Source organism: Acomys russatus, chromosome 4 (genome assembly GCF_903995435.1).
Source record: "Acomys russatus chromosome 4, mAcoRus1.1, whole genome shotgun sequence".
NCBI classification, from domain to species: Eukaryota; Metazoa; Chordata; class Mammalia; order Rodentia; family Muridae; genus Acomys; species Acomys russatus.
Window position 1 is genome coordinate 79,686,650 of NC_067140.1, and position 23,866 is coordinate 79,710,515.

The window sequence follows — 23,866 nt, forward strand, 5'->3', positions numbered from 1 at the left end:
CTGGGATTAAGGGCATGCGCCACCACTGCCTGGCAAACTCTTTAGACTTAGTTCCTTGGGGCAAGTCCAGTCTTTGTAGTCAGGTATCCAGCAGGCCAGCAACCAGCAAATGCAGCAGCAGGATGAACCAGCTGCAGCAGTGGGCGCTGCCGTCTTCCTTGAGTGACCACATCCTTCTCTGGGTTCCGACATTTATACCCTTGCAGAGTCCTCAGAATTAAACTGTCTGCAGCTGACAAAGATCATGGCCCTCTCAGAGCAAGAGACAGTCATAGTTAACAGCTGTGGACAAAGTAAAGCAACCCCTGGGATTAAAACAAAAACATGTTTGCATAACATAACTGAGATTTTGGTTTTCGTTGGTTTTTTTTTTTTTTTTTTTTTTTTTTCCAAAATCTTTTTCAAGAAAGGGATTCTCTGTGGGGTAGCCTTGGCTGTCCTGAACTCACTTTGTAGATCAGGCTGACCTTGAACTCACAGAGATCTGCCTGTCTCTGTCTCCCAAGTGCTAGGATTAAAGGCATGAGCTGCCGCCACCACTTGACCATAACTGAGTTTTAAAAGAAACCCAGACTTCCATTACATGGTACCCTAATTAAGGTCCACATGTGGATGTGTTAGCAGTAGAAGTCCAGGAGGCAGCAGGTGACATCAAGGTGTTGGTGCAGTGTCTCTTAATGAAGTTGCGGGATTCAGAGTGTTAGCTCCTCTCCCAGCTGCTCTTAGCGTCATGTGGTCCCTGGATGGTAAATGCCCTTTTTCCTCTGTCTTTACATAGTTTTCCTGTGCAAACACCTGTCTCTGGGGCTCAGCCTTGCATAATAACAGTAATGGGAGCTGTTGATGGCTCAGCCCGTAAAGGCACTTGCTGCTAAGCCTGACAACCTGGTTCTGTGGCCAGGGCCCACATGGTGGAAGGCAAGACCTGATCCTTAAAGTTATCCTCTGCGTCCACGCAGGCACGCTCAGCCTAATGACATTATCTTAAGTTGAACTCCCTGAAGAAAATCTGTAGGCTTCTTGTCACCTCCCGGGGTGAGGGGTGGAGTACTCTTTATGGGGTGAGGGGTGGAGCACTCTTTATGGGGTGAGGGGTGGAGCACTCTTTATGGGCGGGGCACAGCTCAGCCATTGCCACTAGACATCAATTTTATGAACATTTACCTTTCTTCCCGTTTTCTTTTGCTTGAATCAGCCTTGTAAACAATATTCTTGTGTATGTTCCTTTCTGTCTTTGATTTTTGGGTTCCAAGGATGCACACATGAAACACATTCTCAGAGTAACCTCCAGAAAGCATACATGCTTAGATTTGTACTAGCAGTGTGTGAGTGCTCACTTCTCATATTCTTGTAAACAATATAGTAGTTTGTTTCGTTCAAATATATTTACCATTGTTTCACCTGTATGTATTTTTGACTTTGTATCATATGCATGCATGTTGGCTACAGAGGTCAGAAGAAAGTGTTTGGGGCCTCATAAACTGGAATTAGGAGTGGTTGTGAGCCACCGTGTGCGTGCTGGGAAGTGAACCCACAGCACTGCAAGAGCAACATGTACTCTTAACTGTTGACCTGTCTCTCCATGTATGTCTGTGTATCACATGTGTATATGGTGTGGCTTCTGATGTTAGAGTATTGGGCCCCCTAGGACTGGAATTAGAGTTGTGAGACCCCATGTGCGTGCTGGGAAGTGAACCCAGATCCTTGGAGAGAACACATGCTTTTAACTGCCGAGCCATCTTTCCAGATGCCCAGACTTAAACATCTTTTTTGGGGGGGAGGGCGTTTGAGGCAGGGTTTCTCTGTGTAGCCTTGGCTGTCTTGTACTCGCGTTTGTAGACCAGGCTGGCCTTGAACTCACAGCGATCTGCCTGCCTCTGCCTCCCAAGTTACCATTCAGTAGTATTAATAATATTCACGCTGCCATGCACAGATCTTGGGAGCTCTCTGATCAGCAGGTCTGAAGTGTCGCACACTTGGACAACTCTCTGTTCTCTCTTTCTTCCAGCCCCACAAACACCTCCTCTGCTTTTGATCATCCCAGCACAGTGTCCTATAGGTTTATTTTTGGCAGGATTTCCTTTTCTTATTTTTAATTCTTTATTTATTTATTTTATTTTTTTAACTTTTAAATTTGGAGATAGGGTTTCTCTGTGTAACAACTCTGGCTGTCCTGGAGCCCAGCTCTGTAGACCAGGCTGGCCTTGAGCTCACAGAGATCCACCTACCTCTGTCTCCTAAGTGCTGGGAGTAAAGGCTTGCGCTGCCGCTGCCCAGCTTGTCTATCTTTTTGAGAAGATGAAAAACATTGCTGCTTTCAACCTTTCCTAGCTAGTCCCGCTCTTGAAACTGCCAGACTCATTGACAAAATGAGGTCCAGGGCCTCCTGGCTCTTGGAGGGCCTCCCCGACTCTCCTGGCACATGTTTGATGAGGTAGGTATGGCGGCGCACTGCTTTAATAGCAGCACTTGGAAATGAGGCGGGTTGGTTCTGAGAGCTCACGGCCAGCTGCTCAAGGGTTTCGTGGGGCTGGAGAGAGATGGTTAAGAGCACGGATTTTTCAGCCGGGTGTGGTTTACAAGCCTTTAATCCCAGCACTCAGGGAAGCAGAGGCCAGCCTGGTCTACAAAGCAAGTCCAGGACAGACAAGGCTACACAGAGAAACTCTGTTTGCGGGTGGGTGGTGGGGAGAAAGAAAGAAAAAAGGTGTTTTATAAAACAAAACGAAAGTAGCATTATTTTCTGTTTGCAAATCTCAATATTGTCTGGCTTTTAGCAGTTTGGTTCTAGTCTTGCACATTTCATATGTTGACTGTCAAATGTCATAGTCGCTGGAAACTACTGAACACTTGCGAAAGTGAACAGGAAAAGACAAGCACCTTAACAGTCTAAAAAAAACTTCTATCTCACTTGCCCTGGGAGGCTTGAGCCTCAGGGATGCGGGAACTTTAAGAGCTGCTGGTCTCTGGGTCGAGAGTAACGGCACTGGCTTGGTTCTACAAGACCCAGGTTCGATTCCCAGCGCTAGCATTTCAGCTCACAAACCGCCTTTGTCTCAGCTCCCAGGCATCTGATCTCCTTTTTGGTTTCCAAGGACACCTGCACACACATGTACACCATAGACATAAACTTCAGAGGATCGCCAGGGCAGGCACGCTTTGAGGAACATCAGTTGTTTGGGGGGCATGATATTGCACATTTTTCTTGTTTTTTAGGTCCTAATGGACATTTAAAAACTTCCTTGGTAAAATGATTGTCAGTGGATGGGTGAAGATGAGAAAGCAAAAGAGACAGTTTCTCCCAGGGTCTTAGCCCTTAGGTAATGGGGGTGGAGGGGTGGAGGTGATGGGGGGAGTGGGTTGGAAAGGTTAAAAAAGTGTGCTTGGTGCCGAAAGATGGAATGGAAGCCAGATAGTATTTGTGCATGCTCTGTCAGCTTTCTGTCACTGTAATGGCCTCCCCTACACAGGCTACTTAGGAAGTAAAGAGGATTTTTTTTTTCCTCATAGATGTAGAAGTTCAGCCCTAAGTTAGACGACATCTCGGTGTATGTGTCAAAACAAGCCGTTATATCTGGAGCTAGGAAGAGAGAGAGAGAGAGGGAAGGACTGACCGAGAGCCTAGAGGTGTTCCCCGTTTACCTGAGGGCCCCTCATAAGACCTCACTTCTTAAAAGCCATCAGTTCCAGCAGCGCCACCCTGAGAGCAAGCCTCGCATATGACCTGGGGACTACACCCAAGCTGCAGCCTTGTTGAAGGCTTCCCCTTTGTTGGTCCTTCTCTTTTGAAGCAGGTTTTCTGGCTGTTAGATTGTTCTCCTTTTGTGAAAGTTAATTTTTGAGAAATTCTGGTAATTGACTTATGCTTGCAAGGTGACGATCATGGCCATTAAAGTAACTTTGAGTAGATGAATAGTTGGCCCTCAGCATGTGTCTTCGGTGTTTTGTATCTGCTGTTTGGGAAGCATGCCTCAGAACCACTGTGAGAGTTCAGGGCACGCCAAGGCACACACAGACGATGTGTTCTGTGGGTAGAACAGCTATTCTCTTGGACTAATGATTAGATCAACTGTATCACCGACGCCCAGGCCCATAGGATCTTTATTTCTCCTGTGATGATTGATAAGTGCTTGGTTTGTTTTTGTTTTTGTCTATTTGTTGTTGTTTTTGTTTTGTTTTTCCAGACAGGATCTCTCTGTGTAGCCTTGGCTGTCCTGGACTCACTTTGTAGACCAGGCTGGCCTTGAACTCACAGAGATCTGCCTGCCTCTGCCTCCCAATTGTTGGGATTAAAAGGCGTGCGCCACCACACCCAGCCTATTTGTTGTTTTTTGAGACAGAGTCTCTTCTGTAGTCCTAGAACTGATATATAGACTAGGCTGACATCAAACTCACTGAGACACTTCCGCCTTGGTGTAAAGATTAAAGGTGTGTGCCATTACCCCTAGCTGTGAAAAGTGTTTTGTGTTTGAATTACTTCATTTGATCCTCTTAGCCACCCTGTAAAGTAGTTCTGGTATCCTGATGTCGGAAGGTGACAGAGCAAGGACTTGAGGCCAGGCAGACCCCAGACCCTTGCCCTGGGCTGCAGTGGAGGCTGCATAGCATCTGGCAGCCAGGAGTCAGCGAGAGTTTATGTAGAACGTACTCTCTGTGCTGTGATCAAATTGAAGCATTAATAGCTTTTAAATTCTCTGCGCTTTAGGAAAAAGACTTCGACGTGGTGGAGCACAGTAGCAGGTTGCCTCAGCGTTGGAAGTCCTGTTTATTTCCGTTCAGGTGCTCAGGAATTTGGAGAACCTGGGTGGTGGAAACTTGTTCATAACAGGCCCCCAACAATGAGACCTGAGGGAGAGAAGCTGTCTGCCTCCACTTTGAAAGTGAAAGGTAAAGTGTGAGAGCTGCCGAGGGCCCAGGCTGGGGACTACCCAGCCTTCCAGCTGCCTCTAGAGCTGTGAGGCGGGACAGTTTCACAGTCTCAGGAGGGTGTGTGTGTGTGTGTGTGTGTGTGTGTGTGTGTGTGTGTGTGTGTGTGGTGGGAGGGTGTTTACTGTATGTAACTACTATAGAAAACATTTTATCATTTCCTAATCAAGTTAGTAGTTTTGTCATTTTCCTTGGTGACTTCCGCCACTCCCGTTCTTTCTGTCAGCCTGTCTTCGCAAGGCCTCTCTATTCAAAGCTGCCCTGAATCGCACTCTGTAGCACATACTAGCTGTGGAGAGTCCTCCTGCCTCTGCCTCCCAAGTGTCAGGATTACAGGCATGAACCACTGCACCAAACAACATTTTTTTCAATCTTTTTTCCTTTTAGCTTTCTATTATGGAAAATTAAACCCACCTGAAGGGGAAGGGAACAGAGCGGTGGGCCCAGGGTCCCTCTCTCACAGCAGCCGAAGCCGTCCCCAGCTTTGCCTTCTACCCAGTTCTCCGGCACCGCCTCCGCCCTGCCACCCACCTATACCCTTGACTTACTTTTAATCAAATCTCAAGTGTCAACATTTTATCTTTTAATATTTCAGTCGTGTCTCTCTAGTATGTTCTTCCTTTTTTTGTAGGGTGACTATAATGTCCTTTGTGCTTAAAAGGCATTTTAGGGGCTGGAGAGATGGCTCAGTAGTCAAGAGCACTCATTGGCTGCTCTTCCAAAGGACCTGAGTTCAATTCCCAACACCTATATGGCAGTTTACAACTGTCTGTAACTCCAGTTCCAGGGTACCCAGCCCTCTCACACAGATAAATATGTAAGCAAAACACCAATGCATATAAAATAAATATTTTTTTAAAGATAAAAAGTATTTTAACTCCTTATCACATGTTGATATAATATATATTAAATATTTTTCCATTTAATCTAAAAAACTTTTTTTGTCTGTTTTTTGAGATAAAGTATCTTTATATAAGCTGGCCTTCAGTCTGCCTGCCTCTGCCTCTCAAGTGCTGGGATTGCCACCACCACCTGATGAAACCTTTTTTTTTTTTGAGACAGGATCTCTCTGTGTAGCCTTGGCTGTCCTGGAGTAGCTTTGTAGACCAGGCTGGCCTCAAACTCAGCGATCCGCCTGCCTCTGCCTTGGAGTGCTAGGATTAAAGGCGTGCACTACCATGTCCAGCTTTTTTGGGCTTTTCAAGACAGGCTTTCTCTGTGTAGCTTTGGCTGTCCTTGACTTACTTTGTAGACCAGGCTGTCCTTGAACTCAACAGGGATCCGCCTGCCTCTGCCTCCCTGAGTGAGCCGGGCCTAGTAGCTCACTCCTTTAATCTCAGCACCTGGAGAGGCAGAGGAAGGCGGATCTGTGAGTTCGAAGCCAGTCTGGTCTACAAAGTGAGTCTAGGACAGCCAAGGCTACACAGAGAAACCATATCTCAAAAAACCAAACCAACCAACCAACGCATAACAACAGGTATGTGTATGCCTTTAATCCCAGTACTCTGGAGGTAGAGGCAGGCAGATCTCTGTAGGTTCAAGACCATCCTGGTCTACATAGTGAGTTCTGGACAGCCAGGCTTATCCAGTGAGATACAGACGCACACACGCAGCATAACTAGGTTTCTCGGCACGCACTAGTAACCCAACACTCAGGAGGGGCTTGAGACTTACTGATTACGAGTTCCAGGCCAGTCTGAGTTACATTACAGCAAGACTCTTATCTCAAAATAAAATGGGTAAAAAGCAGAAATATACTGTAATATTAATCCTTCACATTTTCCCTTAATACACCTTGGACTTCTTTCAATTGCAATGCATGTAGATGTACCCTATTTTTCTTTTAATTTCATTGGCTCCAATATCTGACCATTTATGATAACATCAAAACCGTCCTCTGTTGTCTTAATTTGGGTTACTACTGCTGTGATAAAATACCATGGCCAAAAATAACTTGGGGAGGATAGGGTTTATTCAGTTTATCCTTCCAGCACTGTTCATCATCAAAGGAAGTCAGGACAGGAACTCAAACAGGGCAGGAACCTGGAGACCGGAGCTGATGCAGAGGCCATGGAGGGGTGCTGCTTTTTGGCTTGCTCTCATGGCTTGCTTAGCCTGTTTTCTTTATTTCTTTTTTTTTAAAGATATTTTTCATTTTTATTTATATTTATATGTGTATATGTGTGCTTGTGTGAGTTTGTGTTCCATGCGTGTACAGGTACCCTCAAAAGCTAGAGGACATCTGATTCCCTGGAGCTGCAGTCAGAGATGGTTGTGAGCCACTGTGTGGTTGCTGGGAATTGAACTCGGGACCATGCTATCCTTCCAGCCTTTGCCTGCTTTCTTAAAGAACTCTGGACCATCTGCCTGGGGGTGGCCCAAGCCACAATGGGCTGAGCCTTTGCACATCAATTGCTAATTAAGAAAATGCCCTCCAGGCTCTCCTATAGCCTGATCATTGAGGCTCCCTCCTCTCCGGTGACTCTAGCTTGTGTCAAGTTCACATAAAACTAGGCAGCACACTGTTGTGAACCTGTTGGTTGTCTCTTCCTTTGTTGTTGTTACTGTGTGGTGGGTGGTTGGAGACAGAGGTCATGTAGCCACGCCTTGCCTTGAACGCCTCCTGACCCTCCTGCCTCCTCTTGAGTTCTGGGCTTACAGTTTTGCCACCACGCTTGAGCTTTAGGTCTCTAAATTATTTGTTTAAAGCGTGGTGGTGCATGCCTTTAATCCCAGCACTCGGGAGGCAGAGGCAGGCGGATCACTGTGAGTTCGAGGCCAGCCTGGTCTACAAAGTGAGTCCAGGACGGCCAAGGCTACACAGAGAAACCCTGTCTCAAAAAACCAAAAAAAAAAAAAAAAAAAAAAAAAATTTATTTGTGTGTATGGAGGTGTGGAAGCCACATACACTTGTGGAGGTCGGAGGGCAACTTGTGGGAGTCTACTTTTCTTCCCTGTGGGTCCCAGGATGGAGCTCAGGTGGTCAGCCTTCACAGGTCCCTGGGCTCTTTGAGGCATTTTCTGCTGCTGAGTCCTGAATTGTAGCCCCAACTCCCAAGGCAGTCTCAGGGAGCCTAGGCTGGCCTTGAACTCTCGTCTTCCTGCCTTTACCTTCAGAGTACTAAAACTGTAGTCACGAGCCACTCTTGCTCAGCTTTTGCTCTTTTTTGTTGTCATTTTACATGTGCTACAATTTTTCAAATTGTGGCATATGTACAAATTATGATAAATTATTGAAAACAGTGTTGCCGGATCCTCCACAATGCTAGTAAAATTTATTTAAAAAAAAAATAGGAAGGTACATATTCTTGATGATCATTGTGAAATTTTACCAGTTCTAGTATGTGAAAGAGAATTGATAGTATTAATTGTTTAACTGTACGTGGCAGCTTTTGTTTAAGAAGGTCTTGCTAGTCTGGGTTGGCATTAACTCCCTGCTTACCTCTGGCTTTGAACTTAAGAGCCTCAGCCTCCTCATAGGTGTGTACCATCACACATGACTAAAACTTTGTTTTGAAAGAGAGGCAGGTTTTTGTTTGGTTGAACATTTTTTGTGTATTGAACATGATGCCAAAAGTACATTATGAAAGAAGTAGTTAACATTTTTAAAAAATTAGTTAAGGGCCTGGAGAGATGGCTCTGCCATTAGGAGCGCTTGAGGCTTTGCGGAAGCCTGAGCTCATTCCCACTGCTCACGTCTAGGTGGCTCACAGCCGCCTGCATCCAGCTGCAGGGACTCTGGTACCTTCTCTCACCTGTACATAAATGCCCAGAAACACATACACACACACAAGAATAAAATTATTATTGTTGTTATTATTTGTTTTTGTTTTTTCAAGACAGGGTTTCTCTGTGTAACAGCTCTGGCTGTCCTGGAACTCACTCTGTAGACCAGGCTGGCCTCAAACTCATGGAGATCCGCCTGCCTGTGCCTCCCAAGTGCTGGGATTAAAGGCGTGCGCCACCATGCCCGGCCTCTAAAATGTATTTTTAAAGAACAGTTAACATAGAAATTATTCATTCTTTTCTGATAGCTTCAAAGCCAACACTGGATCCCATCATTACTGTTGAGGGACTCAGGAAAAGGGCAAGCCGCAATCCTGTGGAGTCCGCCATGGAACTAAAAGAGAAACGGTCTCGAACACAGGAAGCTAAAGACATCAGAAGAGCGCAGAAGGAAGCAGCCGGCCTCCTTGACAGGAGCACCTCTTCCACCCCCGTCAAGTTCATAAGCAGAGGCCGGAGGCCAGATATGCTTCTCGAGAAAGGAGAAGTGATTGACTTTTCTTCCCTGAGCTCCTCAGACCGCACCCCCCTCACAAGCCCATCTCCTTCTCCCTCTCTGGATTTCTCTGCCCCCGGGACACCGGCCTCGCATTCGGCCACACCTAGCTTGCTTTCTGAAGCAGACCTCATCCCAGATGTGATGCCACCCCAAGCCTTGTTTCATGGTAAGACTTGCTTGTTTCCCCTGGGTGTGAGCCTTGCGCTCTGCCTTCCCGCTTTGCTGTGTCTTGACGACAGTATTTTCTACTTTGCGCAGATGATGATGAGCTGGAAGGAGATGGAGTTATAGACCCAGGCATGGAGTACATCCCACCCCCAGCTGGGTCAGCAGCTTCCGGGCTGGCTGGGAGCAGAAAGAAGGTCAGAGCTCCTGAGCAGATAAAACAGGAGGTGGACAGCGAGGAGGAGAAGCCAGACAGGATGGATGGGGACAGCGAAGACACAGACTCAAACACATCTCTGCACACTAGGGCTCGAGAGAAGAGGAAGCCACCTCTGGAGAAGGACATGAAGCCCAAGGGGCCCAGGTACACGCCTGTGAGCATCTACGAGGAGAAGCTGCTTCTCAAGAGGCTGGCGGCCTGCCCCGGTGCTGTGGCCATGACGCCAGAAGCCCGGAGGCTGAAGCGGAAACTGATTGTCAGGCAAGCCAAGAGGGATCGAGGCTTACCTCTGTTTGACTTGGACGAGGTTGTGAACGCTGCGCTTCTGTTAGTCGACGGGATTTATGGAGCCAAAGATGGAGGAGCTTCCCGGCTTCCAGCTGGACAAGCCACATACCGCACCACCTGCCAGGACTTTAGGATCCTTGACCGGTACCAGGTGATGTGGGGCGAAGCGGGGATGGGGCAGCACCAGGCAGGGCCACTGTTACTGGGTGACTTTGATTTCACGAGTAATTTGGGGAGAAGAAAGCAAACAAAACTTGCTGGGCTCCTCTTCCAAAATTGTTCATCATTTAATGCCCCTTCATATATCTGAGTTTCTTTCAAGGACTAGCCTAGCCTTTTTTAAATTTTTATTTATTTATTTATTTATTTATTTTGGTCTCTCTCCCGTGAGGGTAGCTATATGTGGTCAGTTTCATAGCTTTGATTGACAGATTTGTTGAGGACATGTAGTAGCCTAGACCTTGCCTAGCTGGAGCTGTGGGTGTGTAAACATCTACGTACTTAGGGCTCAACATGAGGAAATGCGGGGTCAGGACTGCTGGACTAGACTGCACCACCAGTAGCAGTGATCTAGTTTTGCCAGCACTTGACCTTCGTCTGCTGACTTTTACCAATCCAACGGCCATGAACTGTAATTTATCACATATGTGCATCTCTTTGATTACGGGTGAGGTTGAACATTCTGTGTTTCCTGTTTGCTTCTCTGTAAACTGCTTGTTTAAGAGAGTCTTTGACAATTTCCTCTTGTCCTCTCTGGGCTCTTATGTGGTTGTCAGTGGCCACACTGCCAGGCACCAGGCCTATTGCTCTGGTGGGTGTGCTTGGCTTGTGTGAATGCCCTGGCATTTGATGGTCTCCTTTCTGGAGCTCTCCCCATTTCCTGCTCTAGTTCCTCTCTTCTGTCTCTCAGGGTTCTCTGTCGTGTTGAGTTGGCATGGCTTCTGTGTGAAGGGCCTGGTAGTAAGTACTGTAGCTCTGTATGGCACACCGTCTGGCTTGGAACTGAGACCTGCCTGTGAATGCAGCAGCCATGGTAGGAAATAACACCAGCTGGGCCCAGTGCCTCATTTACGGCCTGAGGGCTCATATCACCGAGACAGTGCTTCTAGGTCCTGACCTAGAGTGTAGTTCTCTGTATTGTTAAATGTTGTCTGTGATTGCCCCTCCCTCCGTGCCCTTTCTTGCCCTCCTTTCTTTTTCCTCTTGTGTTGCTCATTTAAACGATAGTGGACTCTGATTTTTCTCTCTATATTAATTTCTTGCTAGACTGCTTACTCTAGCAGTTCTTTACAGCATGGTCTCTTTGGTCATTTATTTATTTCCTTAGTGTGTGCATGTGCATGCCACGGCACTTATGTGGGGGGTCAGAGCACAGCTTTCTGCAGTTGGTTCTCTTTCACCATGTGGGTTTTAGGGTTGGACTCAGGTCTCAGGCTTGGTGCAAGTGCCTTTACCTAAGAGCTGTCTCACCACCCTAAATATCGTCTTTTTGGGGTATATCTTGGAAATCTGTGTGCCTAGGATATCTGCTTTACTCTTGGATCTAAACAATCACTTACAAAATTGCAGTTTTGTTTTCTCCTTTGACATTTTGAAGTTGTAACTTCACTACCATCTTTGTACTGTGTTGCCCCTGAATGTTCGAGACAGCCTCTCACTGTGTAGCACTGGCTGAAGTGGAGCTCAAGGATCTGCTGCCCTCTGCCTTCCGAGGGTTGGAACTAAAGGGCTGAGCCAGGCCTTGCCTTGAGAACCCCATTTTCAATGTTTTTATCTCTTTGTGGACTCCTTTTTAAAAGTCCTTCCTCCTGGAAGCTTCTAGATGTATTTTTCTGATTGTCAGTGTGTTTCCAGTGCCTTTTCTGTCGTTTATTGTACCTGACAACTCTCCTCTTGGGTTAGCAGTTGTGTGAACTTTGCCTGGGGTGAAACAGACATCTATTTGCCCCAGATCAGCCCCCAGCAATAGACCAAAACAACAGCTCCACTCAGGTCTGCGGTAAAAACACTGAGTTTAATTATGTCAGGGTTTTAGTTTCTTTACCTGTTACTGTGAGAAAACACCTGACAGAAGCAGTGTAAGGGAGAAAGAGTTTCTTTTGGTTAGTGATCTAAGTTCAGTCCATCATGGTGAGGAGGGTAGAGCAGAGAGAGCTCGGGAGCTGCTCAGCTGGGCTCTGTTATCAGTGGACTGTGATGCTCAGCTCCTTTTCCTATTCCCCAGGTGATGGCCCTACCCGCAGCGAGCAGCTCCTGCCATTTCAGTTAATGCCGTCCACAGAACCCCAGCAGGCATCCCGAGATGCCAGTCCCCAGCTGCTCCCAGATTGAGTCTGGTTGATGTTAACACTAAACATCATGGGTTCTGGCAGGAGTATAAAGGGTTACTCTAGGAGTGTGGGCAGCCGATGTTGGGCAGATCTCTGCACTAACTGTTCATAGGTCCTGGGCAGAGGAATGACCTCATGAGCACCCCACGTTAACCATCTGTTCTCTGTAAATCCTGGGGGAGGGGTGTGGTCTCGTGAGCCCTTTCCCACCCTCCACAGACAGTTAATGAGCCCAGGCTTGTTCAGGTCTCCTTCAGGTAGTCACGGCCACTGATGGGTTTGGAGGGCACCGGCCATGGTACGCCTGCCGGATGGCATTCTACAGCAGAGGTGCCTGGTGTGCCTTGAGCTTCCTTTATCTGTGGTTTGGTGTCTGACAGTGATTAGAGTTGTAACTGCTCCTCGCTTTCTGTTCCTTTCCTTCTGGAGGTGGTGTCATAGCTGTCATGTTCCCCACAACTCTTGGGCATTCTGTCTCACTCGTTTCTAGTCTCTCTTTCTCTGCCTTTCTGCGTGGGAAGGCGTTACCACAGATGTCCACACTTAGGAAGTGTCCTGAGCTCTGTCCAGGTCATTGATGAGTCCACTGCCAAAGGCATTCCTGATTCTCGAGCTGTGCTTGGCCTCGATGCATTAATTCAGCTCTTTCTTAGGACTTCCAGCTCTTTTGGAACTACCATCTGCTCTTTCGCACTTGCCCCTGAGAGCATGTGACACACCAGTTACCCCTGTTAAGTGTCTCTCCAGGAATTGCAGTGTCCCTGCACTGAGTGTGCTTCCGGAGCTTGCTCCATCTCCTCAAGGGAGGGAGCAGAGTTTGTCTAGCCCTCGTCTCTGTCCAGTAAAGTAAGAGGCCCTGTGCTATCACTCGCCATTTTCTCTTGTCCAGAGTCAAGCAGTCTTACCCCTCAGGAACCCTTGCTGCTGTTCTCTTCCTCTGCCATTCATACTGGGATGTGGAATGCTCAGTTCACCACAGTGGTGCCTTTCCTCTGTCTTGAAGATTCCAGCGGACAGTTGCCTGGCAAATTTGGTTGGCAGCCACCCTCTCAGAGCAGCCCCTGAGAGGGGTGTGACCAGGCTTTTCTGGCCCCTCTGGTTGGGGAACCCTGCTCTGTTCTCACTGTGGTACTAGTTTGTTTTTTTGTTTTTTTGTTTTTTTTGTTTTAAACCAAGACAGGGTTTCTCTGTGTAGCCTTGGCTGTCCTGGACTCACTTTGTAGACCAGGCTGACCTCGAACTCACAGAGATCCACCTGCCTCTGCCTCCCGATTGCTGGGATTAAAGGCATGTGCCACCATGCCTGGCTGTGTTACTAGTTTTAGCCACTTTTTCCTTCTAGGCTTTTCTGCAGCCTGTACTAATATCTGTGGCCTTTCCTGGGCTGGGTTTGCAAAGGGACCCAGCAGCACACCGAAAGACATTTAACCCTGTCACATATACTTGACTCTGAAACTGTTTTGTCCCTGAAACTTTGCAATTCAATAAGTGTAAACTGAGAGCCGGTCGTGGTGGCGCACACCTTTAATCCCAGCACTCAGGAGGCAGAGGCAGGCAGATTGTTGTGAGTTCGAGGCCAGCCTGGTCTACAAAGCGAGTCAGGACAGCCTAGGCTACACAGAGAAACCCTGTCTTGAAAAACAACAACAACAACAAAAAACCAAAATAAAAAAAAAGAAAGAAAGAAAAAGTAAATTGAATGATATTCGTCAGGAACTATTCCAACTGGGATACCATGGTGAATTAATGCTAGCTAGGTTTCTGCCCTCTGCAGCCGACATCCTCAAACAGGGAAATGACAGGGTCAGCTTCCTGAGCCTAGATCCACTGACTGAGTGACTGAGGTGTGTGTGTAACGGGCGATAGGGGAGGAGGCTGGTGCAGGAAGACCACTATATCCGGGAGTTGAGAGAGATAACCTTGCAAGAAGTGTGGACAAGGAATGCCAGGAGGAAAAAACTGGACTGAAGGCCAGACACAGGCCCTGAGGCACGAGAAGGACTGGTAGAATGGATAGAACATGGTGACAGGAGTATGGTCATGGAGATGAGGCCACAGTGTGACAGGACTGTGGTCCTGCAGATGAGGCCATTGTGTGATAGGAGTGTGGTCCTGCAGATGAGGCCACAGTGTGACAGGGCACAGATGAGGACTTTGAAATCTATTCAGGACATACAGTGGGAAACTACATAAGAGTTGTGAACCACGACCATGAGTTGATGTTTGCTTTTTAAATAAGGTCTCATTGTGGAGCCCTGACTAGCCTGGATCTCACTTTGTAGACCAGACTGGCCTTGAACTCACAGAGATCTGTCTCTGCCTCCCTAGTGCTAGGATTAAAGATGTGCACCACCATGCCCACCTAGTTAATTTTTAAAAGAAGTATCTTGGCTCTATGCAGAAACTGGACAGTGTGGGCCAAGAGGAGGCAGTGGTGGTCCAGGCGTGGGAAGGTGTTCTGGAGAAGAGTGGAAGCTGCGGAGATAGGGGAACTCTTTAATATCCCCGAGTCTGCACAATGCTTACCTGAGCCTGTTAGAGGGAAGAATTCTTTTGTGGAGCGATGATGGCTACAAATTTTCTTACACTGCATTGAAAGCCGCTCCCAAATTTGGTGGCTTGATGTAATAACTACTAAATATTTCTTGAACTTGTGCGGCAGCCTGGACTCAGCCTATTGGTTCTTTTACCCTGTGAAATGAATGGTTGGCCACTGGGGTCCTATCTGTGTCTTGGGGCCATTGCTCATTCACTGGCCTAGTTGGAGCCACCTGGCAGCCAGTGCATCGAGGTAGAAGAGGCTGCTGGTTGTCTTAAGACTTAGGTTTGAAGCTGCATGTGCTGCATCTGATGGGCTGATTGGCTGAAGCTCTTTACAGATGGCTGGTTGGGGGCAGACACAGGAACCATTATACTGGCAGGGGTGAGAGGAGGTGCTAGCGGTTGTGTTTGGAAACTGCATGCCACAGCTTTGAAGATTGCTTTGGAATTCACTTGCAGCCTTGGAAGAATTTCAAAGCTGGCTTTTGAGGAGTTTGGTGTCCAGGCTGGAAAAGTCTGCAGGTGAATTACAAAGAAACAAACCTTGCTCTTTCAACAAGTTATTTTCTAGGCTATGAACAAACTGACGCTAACAGACAACTTGGTTTCTAAGCTTCATCTTGGCACCCCCTTTGTAAAGGTCTTTTAATCATTGCTGGAGCTCTTTGCTGTTACAACCCTAATTGAGGTGTTCTGTTGCTACATGACCTAGGGCCCCAGGTTAGCAGTCCTCACTGGAGAGCAGCACACTCCAGTGTGGCCAGTACAGCAAGCATGTGAAACCACCCAATTCTGTCCCAGGTCCTGCCTAACTAAGGCCACATCTTTGCCTAGTCTCTGGTGTGGTCTCCTTGCTGTGGTGACAAGTTTTAGGACTAGTAAAAAATATCACCCCTGTGTTTGCCATATTTACTTGGTGAAAAAGAGGACACAGTTTTAAAAAAAAAAAAGAAAAGAAAAAGTCCATTGGCCCTGATAGCTCTTCAGATAAAAGCATGGAGCTGGCTGGTGGTAGCACATGCCTTTAATCCCAGAATTCAGGAGGCAGAGGCAGGCAGATCTCTGTGAGTTCGAGGCCAGCCTGGTCTACAAAGTGAGTCCAGGACAGCCAAGGCTTCACAGAGAATCCCTGTCTCAAAACAAAACAAAGATAAAAACATGGTTGTATAATAAATATAGATAGCTCATCCATGTTAGTTTTTTGTTTGTTTTTGCATCTGGTTTTTAGCAAAGTCTTGTGAAGGTTATATCAAAACTTCAGCAAAAAGACCTACTCCTGACACACAGAAAGATCATTAGACATGCGAGATAACCATTCTTGAGTAGTTTTATTTTCATATACATTGTTTCCTTCCCACAGACTGCCTTACCAACCAGGAAAGGGTTCCGGCACCAGACCACCAGGTTTTTGTACCGTTTGGTGGGATCAGAAGATCTGGCTGTGGACCAGAGTATTGTCAGCCCTTACACTTCTCGGATCCTGAAGCCTTATATCAGGTACCCATGGTGTCATGGGCGTCAGGAGGGGTGACGTTGGTGGCTTCTGTACCCAATCTGCAGGGGTAATAAATCTGGCCCAACACAGAGCAGGTTCAGGCAAGGACAGACAGGGTGGTCCTTTGAAAGAGGTATCAAGCAGGACTGAGTTAACATTGATTACTCACAGCGATCCACTGCCTCTACCTCCCTGAGTGCTGGGATTAAAGGTGTGTGATACCATGCCAGGCTTACTTTAGATTTTGGGGGGTGGGGTTTCAAGACAAGGTTTCTCTGTGTAGCCTTGGCTGTCCTGGAGTCACTTTGTAGACCAGGCTGGGCTCGAACTCATGGATATCCGCCTGCCTCTGCCTCCCTTAGATTTTTTTTTTTTTTTTTTTAAAAGATGGTCTCTACACAGCCCTGGCTGTCCTGGAACTATGTAGACCTTGCTCGTTTTGAACTTACAGAAATCCTCCTGCCTCTGCCTCCCTAGTGCTGGGATTCAAAAACAGGTACCACCATACCTGGCTCTTGTTCACTATCTTAATCATTTTTTAGTTTAAATATCACAATTGTGTATAGTTAGTAGTCTGTGACCTGAAAAGTAAAAAAAAGGAAAGCTGTCTCAGTTGAGCCAAAATCTGAGAATTGAATACTGGGATAGTTTCTGGTGTTTTGGGGGGTGGGGGGTGGAGAATGCATTCTGTGGGTGTATGTGCGTAAGTGCAGGTGCATTGATTTGTGCAGGGCTGTGGTTGACTTTGAGTATCTTGTTTTATTACTTAGAACCTTTTTTAAAAATTAAATTTAATACATTTTGAGACAGGGTCTCACTGTGTAACCTTGGCTGGCCTGGAGCTCATTGTGTAGATCAGGCTAGCCTTGAACTCACAGAAATCGGTCTGTCTCTGCCCTTTGAGTGCTGTGACTAAAGGCATGTGCCACCACACCTGGATTGTACCTTTGAAAAAAATAATTAATTAATTAGGGCCAGGCAGAGGCAGGTAGATCTTTGTGAGTTCAAGGCCATCCTAGTCTACAAAGAGAGTCCAGGACAGTCAAGGCTACACAAAGAAACTCTGTCTCGAAAAAACAAAACAAAAAAATAAATAAAATAAAATAATTAGTTTATTTATTTTTGTTTTTTCTGACAGCTTTTCTCTATGTAGCCTTGGCTGTCCTGAACTTGCTTTGTAGACCAGGCTGGCCTTGAACTCACAGTGATCCATCTGCCTCTGCTTCCCCAACTGCTTGGATTGCAGATGTGTGCCACCATGCCCAGCTGCACCTTATTTTTTGAGACTAGAGTCTTTCAGTCAACCTGGAGCTGACTAGTGGCTCACAAGCTCCAGGGATCTCCCTGTCTGTGCTGTGAGCACTGACACACCCACCTTTATGTGCCTATGCCTGACTCAGGTTGTCACGCTCACAGAGCAAGCACTTTACCTTCTCAGCCATCGCCAGCCTGTTCCTTTCTTATTGGACAGTACCTAATGAATACATAGTCCTAGCAGTGACTGGAAACTAAGCTTCCTAGAGTGGCCATGCTTTCCATGCAGCTCCTCCGTACCTGATCCGCCTAGCACTAGGTTTCTGGGCAAACCTGTAGAAAGGCCATTTGCAGGCCCGTTGCAGCCTTTCTCTCATGATCTCCTGCTGCCAGCAGAGTCGGCCAGCCCCTCCTCTGGCCTCTGCTCACGCTAGAGAAGCATTCCTGTGTCAGGCACTTCTGAGCGAATCTAAATGCTGCTTCTGTTTCTCACTTCACATCATGCAGTTCCTGGTGGGTACCAGACAGGTCTGGCTTAATCTGCAGTCAGATTCAGAAAGCATTACAGCTGTTAGTGGCTAGCTGGCATTTGGAGCTGCATGACTGACTGACAGTGTGATACTGCAAGCAGCTCAGAGTAGCTGTGAGTGGATAGCTAGCAGTAATGAGTGTTTTCTTGACTTTAATTTGTTTATTTTCTGTGCTGGAGGCGTGATTATGAGACAAAGCCACCCAAACTGCAGCTGCTGTCACAGATTCGTTCCCACCTGCACAAGAGTGACCCTCACTGGACACCTGAGCCTGATGCGCCTCTCGATTACTGCTATGTCCGACCAAATCACATCCCAACCATCAACTCCATGTGTCAGGAGTTTTTCTGGCCTGGTATGTTTCTACTTCCAAACCAGGCAGACTGATTTTTCTGTGTAAATTACCCAGATATGTTTTTAAATAGTGTCTGCCATGTGACTTTAAACTCTTCACTCTTAATTTCATTTAGTCTGTCATTCCTAAAGCATAAATGACTCTGCCTTTCCTAAGACCAAGAAGCAGCAATTAAAGTAATCAACAGTGTTTTTGTTTGTCTCTGCTTCCAGAAGCAAAGATTCATCCTGTTTTGCTTCTGCTGTGTTTAGATGCCGGGAAATGTCTCTCCAAGATACACAGACTCCCAGCTGAGCATGTAGACACTTTGGGTTTGGCCTAAGAGTTCTTTATGATTTGTTGTTTGGCTATTTCTTAGAGAGTGTTAGGACACCCAAAAGGTGTTTTTAAGAAGCCAGATGCCTCCTGACTTCAGAAGCCAGGATGACTTATTATTTCATCAGCCGAGACCTAGGCTGTCAATCAGCAATTTCATTGCTAATGTAAGCACACTCTCTGTGGGCCTTCTCTGACACCTGCGGGACACATCTGTCTTGCAGATGGCACAGATTTTATGCCCTGCTTATGGGCTGACACTGGTGCCATCTCTCTTGCAGAGGTGCTGAGCCTACAAGTCATGATCTGGGAGGAGTCATGTCTGCTTTAACCACACGTGATGCACGCCACCTTAACATTTCTATTTTATTGTGAAAACTTTCATAGACTGCATGCCAATGGTGTGTAAGTGGGAGAAAGCAAATAATATTATCAGGCTTGTGAGAGGCACAGCCATACAAACCTGCGTCCTGAATCCTTTCCTCAGATCTGCAGTGGAAGGAGAGGGCAGATCCCCAGTTGTCCTTGGACCTCCACCCACATAACATGGCCTGGTGTGCCTGTGCTCATACACACTCACACACAACAAGATAATAACATTTGAAGGAAGAAGAGAGAGCGAGAAAATGGTGTTGGCACTTTCAGGGCCCTCCACCCCTGCTCTGTCAGGGCTCAGCATGTACCTCGTCTTAACATGTTGCAGGAAATAAGACATTTTAAAGTGGGCCAAGTCACACACATGGTACACGAGGCTGAGTCAAAGCCAGGTGTGTCCCTCCTGGGCCTGGACAGCTCTCTGCTACCCAACCTGTCCTGTCTCTCTGCTTCTAACATATGTACTTAGAAAAGACTATGTTAATTTTGATATTTTCTAAAATGTATTTTTCTGGTCTGAATGTGTGGTATCTATGGTAATGTCTTTGCCTCCAATTTAGGGAGTTTTTTTAGCATGCAGGTGTGACGATAAGAACAGGCTGAGCAGCTTGTTGTTCATTAGTCCCGAAAGACACACGGTCTGAGTGTCCGGCTGGCCCTTTTCCACAGGCATCGACCTGTCTGAGTGTCTGCAGTACCCAGACTTCAGTGTTGTGGTCCTTTACAAGAAGGTTGTCGTTGCCTTCGGCTTCATGGTTCCGGACGTGAAATACAACGAAGCTTACATCTCGTTCCTGCTTGTTCACCCGGAGTGGAGGAGAGCGGGGATCGCCACCTTCATGATTTATCATCTCATTCAGGCAAGCGCCCTCTGCTCGGGACTTAACCTTAACCTAAGTGCTTACCTCTCACAGCTTCCTAGAAAAAAGTGGAGGAGGCACAGTGAGGCTGACTGGCTTGTCCAGCACAGCCACGCGAAAGGCAGCTGTTCTCAGCAGTCACGAGACCGTGGAGCACATGGATGAGTCCTCCAGCCCCTAAACTACACCTTATTCTGGGCCTCAGAGAAGCCCCTAGGTGAACATGTGTCAGAAGTGAAACACGTGCTGACGCTGTTGCTTAGAGTTGCTCATGGCTTTGAGGAGTGGCTATACTGTCTTTATGAGTGTTTTATCACAATTGAATTAATAGTAGGACATTATGAATGAATGAATGCGATGATTTTTTTTTTCCTCCTGCAAGCGAAAGATTGTTTTGTTCTTTAGGCAGGATGTTGATATGAAACCCTGTTGGCATGGGACTTAATTGTGTCACTATTAATCAGTGTTCTATTGCTGTGAAGAAACCGTGACCAGGGCACCTCTTATAAAAAGAAAGCACTTAGTTGGAGCTGGCTCACAGTTTCAGACACTGTTACTCCTTGATGACGAAGCATTCAAATCTGTGAGCCGCTGGGGCCATTCTTACTTAAACCACCGTAGTCACCCAGGCTAGCCTTTAGTTCATGGTAATCTTCCTGCTTCTGCCTTTTGAATGTTCATATTGTGGGCTTGAGCTACCGCCCAGCTAGTGTATTTTACTTGTTTGAGGCAGGACCTCACTGTGCAGCATTGGCTGGTTTAGAACTCAGAGGTCTCCCTGCCTCTGCCTCCCAGGTGCTGGGCCTAAAGGCTTATGCCACCACTTCTGGCCTAGCAATGAACCTTTTACTCATAAACATTTTTATTGGATGAGCTCTAAGGGCACCTTATTTGTCTCTTTGAACCTTAAACTTCTCAGGTACAGGGACACCAAGCAAGAGCATTTTTTCCCCTTAAGAATTCTTCTTGTAAATTATATTTAGAAACTATTTGGTATAGAAGATTATGCAATATTGATTTGGACAAAATTCTTTGTTTTATTTTGGGATAAGGTTTCCCTGTATAGCTTAGGCTGGCTTGCAACTTAGATCTTCCTGCCTCAAGAAAGGACAGAAGAGAGAAAGTGCTTTTCTAATGCTTAGTGGAGTTTGCCTTTCCAGTTATTAATGAAATTCACTTCATAATTCCTGGGTGTGGGCAGGAATCTTGATCTTTCTGTCTTTCTTTCTTTTTGTTTTTCAAGACAGGATTTCTCTGTAGCCGTGGCTGTCCTGGGGCTTGCTTTGTAGACCAGGCTGGCCTCGAACTCACAGAGATCTGCCTGCCTCTGCCTCCCAAGTGTTGGGATTAAAGGCGTGGACCATCGTGCCTGGCTTTTTTTTTTTTTTTTTTTTTTTTTGAGACAGGGTTTTTTCTATGTAGCCATGACTGTCCTGAACTCAATTTGCTGACCAGGCTGGCCTGGAACTCACAGCAATCTCCTGCCTTTGCCTCCCAGTGCTGGGATTACAGGCGTGCGCCACCACACCCGCCTGTGGGCAGGAATCTTGAAAAGCATCATCCTAGACGTCATCTGTAATGCAGAGGCTGCAGGACATTGCCTGGTGTTCACACATGTTGACTCCATGGAAATTGGCTCAGTTATTTTTCCACATCCCTTCCTGTGCTTCCTACTTCATACAGGGCGTCTCTCTACTGTTCCGTTCTCCTCATGCAGGATGCCTATGCAGCTCTCTGGCTCCCTTGTTACCAGCAGGGGCTCAGAAGGCATCCTTGGTGCTGAGGTTGAGGCCTAGCATGGAGACTGGCCCTTGCTAATCCCTTTTTTCCTTGTGGGCACTTTGTATCCCAATCAAACTGTAGCCCAGGGCCCAGATATGGTCTCAGTCTATAGTACTTGGTGATGGCTCTGATTAAATGTCTATATTGACTCCCTAAACTCTCTCTGAACCACTGCTATTACCCCTAGAACTGCTGTGTCTGCTCACACCATGCTATTGGTCTTGGTTTGGTAACTGTGCTCTCTTGTGTCAGATATGTTAGGAGACACAATGAAAAAATAGAGAAAGAAAGAAACTCTCAGCTGCCTTCTACTACGTCCTTGACAGCCAGAAATCACTGTTAACAACTGTCAACTGTAGCATTTTGCTGCCTTCCTCATTAAACAGGTTCATAGCTGTGTGGGCTGGAGTGCATCACTCTCTGTGGCTGATTAAAGAACCTAAAATGTGACTTCATGTTCATAGAAACACCTCTGTTCTTCCTCCCTAAATACAGAAGCCTCGATTCTGTAGAATCTGAAGAATGTTTTCCTTTGCTCTGTTTCCCTCGGCCCTGTGGGCTTCTTTACCTTGTGTTTCTCCACTCTTTGGCAGACGTGCATGGGCAAGGATGTGACACTTCACGTCTCAGCAAGCAACCCAGCCATGCTGTTGTACCAGAAGTTTGGCTTCAAGACTGAGGAGTATGTTCTGGATTTTTATGATAAGTATTACCCACTGGAGAGTACAGAGTGTAAACATGCATTCTTCCTGAGACTCCGACGCTGAGGGGAACCCAGTTCTTCCAGAGAATCGTGGATGCTGTCCTTCAGGAGCAGTGCAGGCTGTTATTCTAGAAGTGGGCCCTGCTCTCCTATGGGTAATAGCTTCCACATGGCCCAGCTGGGTGAGTGAAGCCATGTGCAGTGGTACAAGTGGGCAGCTCTTCATCCAGAAACCCTCCAGCGTGTCCTGAAGTGGCCTTCCAGCAGCATCCTGAACTCCACTATTAGCCAGAACCAAGTGATCTGCCATCTTCTTTCCACACAGTAGTGATTGAGCACAAAAGAAAGAGCTTCTAAACTGAAGCCTTCGGGAAAGGGCCTGCTTGTCCTGTGTTAGCGGGATTGAAGATTTGCAGTGCCCGTGTGGCCCTCTGCTGTCCTAGAATGAGACATAAGGTGTCAAGAATGACCCCAGCCTGTTCCCAGCCTGTGGTGTGCTGTCAGGGTCCCTCAGAGGACTCACGGGGCCCTGAAGTCCTTTTGTCTCTTGCTGACTTTGGTCCCAGTCAGGAAGAATATACTCAGTGTCTAGCTCCATGCTGCTGTACCTCATCTACCTGTTAGCATCTCCTGGCAGGGACACTGACCTGGTACTAGAGTTCACTCTTGGCGTGGCCTGGGAAATAGTTTGGGAGGAACAGTTGAGCTTGGTACATTAGATGCCTGCCCTGGTCCTTCTCCGGCTCAGGACAGTTGCATCATGGGAACAGAGGAATGGCGTGGTGCAGGCAGAACTGGATGTCCTGTCCCCAGGATAAAGCTGCTTCCTATGTTGAAAATGTTGGAAATGTACTACAGGTGTCTTGGGACCCAGTAAGTGCATTTCCAAAAGCATCAGATATTCTCAAATAAAAATCTTTACTATAAACAACTCACAGCCAGGGCTTCAGCCCTGTCATTTGCACTGTCTTTAATTAGGTGCGGTGGCTCCTTTCTTGATTTGTGGGCCCTGGGTTCATCTAAGATCCAGAGAGAGCTGAATGCTTTGTACTACACTGGCATGCATGTTTAAAACTTTACCCAGGGGCCGGGCGTGGTGGTGCACGCCTTTAATCCCAGCAGTTGGGAGGCAGAGGCAGGCGGATCTCTGTGAATTCAAGGCCAGCCTGGTCTACAAAGTAAGTCTAGGACAGCCAAGGCTACATGGAGAAACCCTGTCTTGAAAAACCGAAAGCAAAACAAAACAAAAAAACTACCCTGTGGAACACTGCTCAGATCTCTGCTCAGAGGCTCTAGTCTCCAGCTCACGTCCCTGCCTTGCTGGGAGCACAGTGCTGCGCTGTCACGTGGAGCAGCAGTCCAGGGTTTGGGTCTTTGAGAATTCAGAGCAGCACTATCTAGTGTCTTTGTGTTTTCTTTCCTCCTCCCAAGCACTTTCTACC

At 47.0% G+C, this 23,866-nt stretch overlaps 1 protein-coding gene across 1 annotated transcript in view; it reads left to right on the forward strand.

Annotated features, from left to right (window-relative positions):
• Positions 1 to 22,731, forward strand: part of Kat14 (lysine acetyltransferase 14) — a 37,708-nt gene extending 14,977 nt beyond the window's left edge. The window contains exons 4-10 of the mRNA XM_051144769.1: positions 4,706 to 4,887; positions 8,961 to 9,377; positions 9,470 to 10,035; positions 16,116 to 16,252; positions 18,214 to 18,389; positions 19,749 to 19,939; positions 22,315 to 22,731. Of these exons, the coding sequence (XP_051000726.1) occupies positions 4,706 to 4,887; positions 8,961 to 9,377; positions 9,470 to 10,035; positions 16,116 to 16,252; positions 18,214 to 18,389; positions 19,749 to 19,939; positions 22,315 to 22,488 (1,843 nt within the window). The 3' untranslated portion in view covers positions 22,489 to 22,731. The remainder of the gene's footprint in view (positions 1 to 4,705; positions 4,888 to 8,960; positions 9,378 to 9,469; positions 10,036 to 16,115; positions 16,253 to 18,213; positions 18,390 to 19,748; positions 19,940 to 22,314) is intronic.
• Positions 22,732 to 23,866: the final 1,135 nt, after the last annotated feature.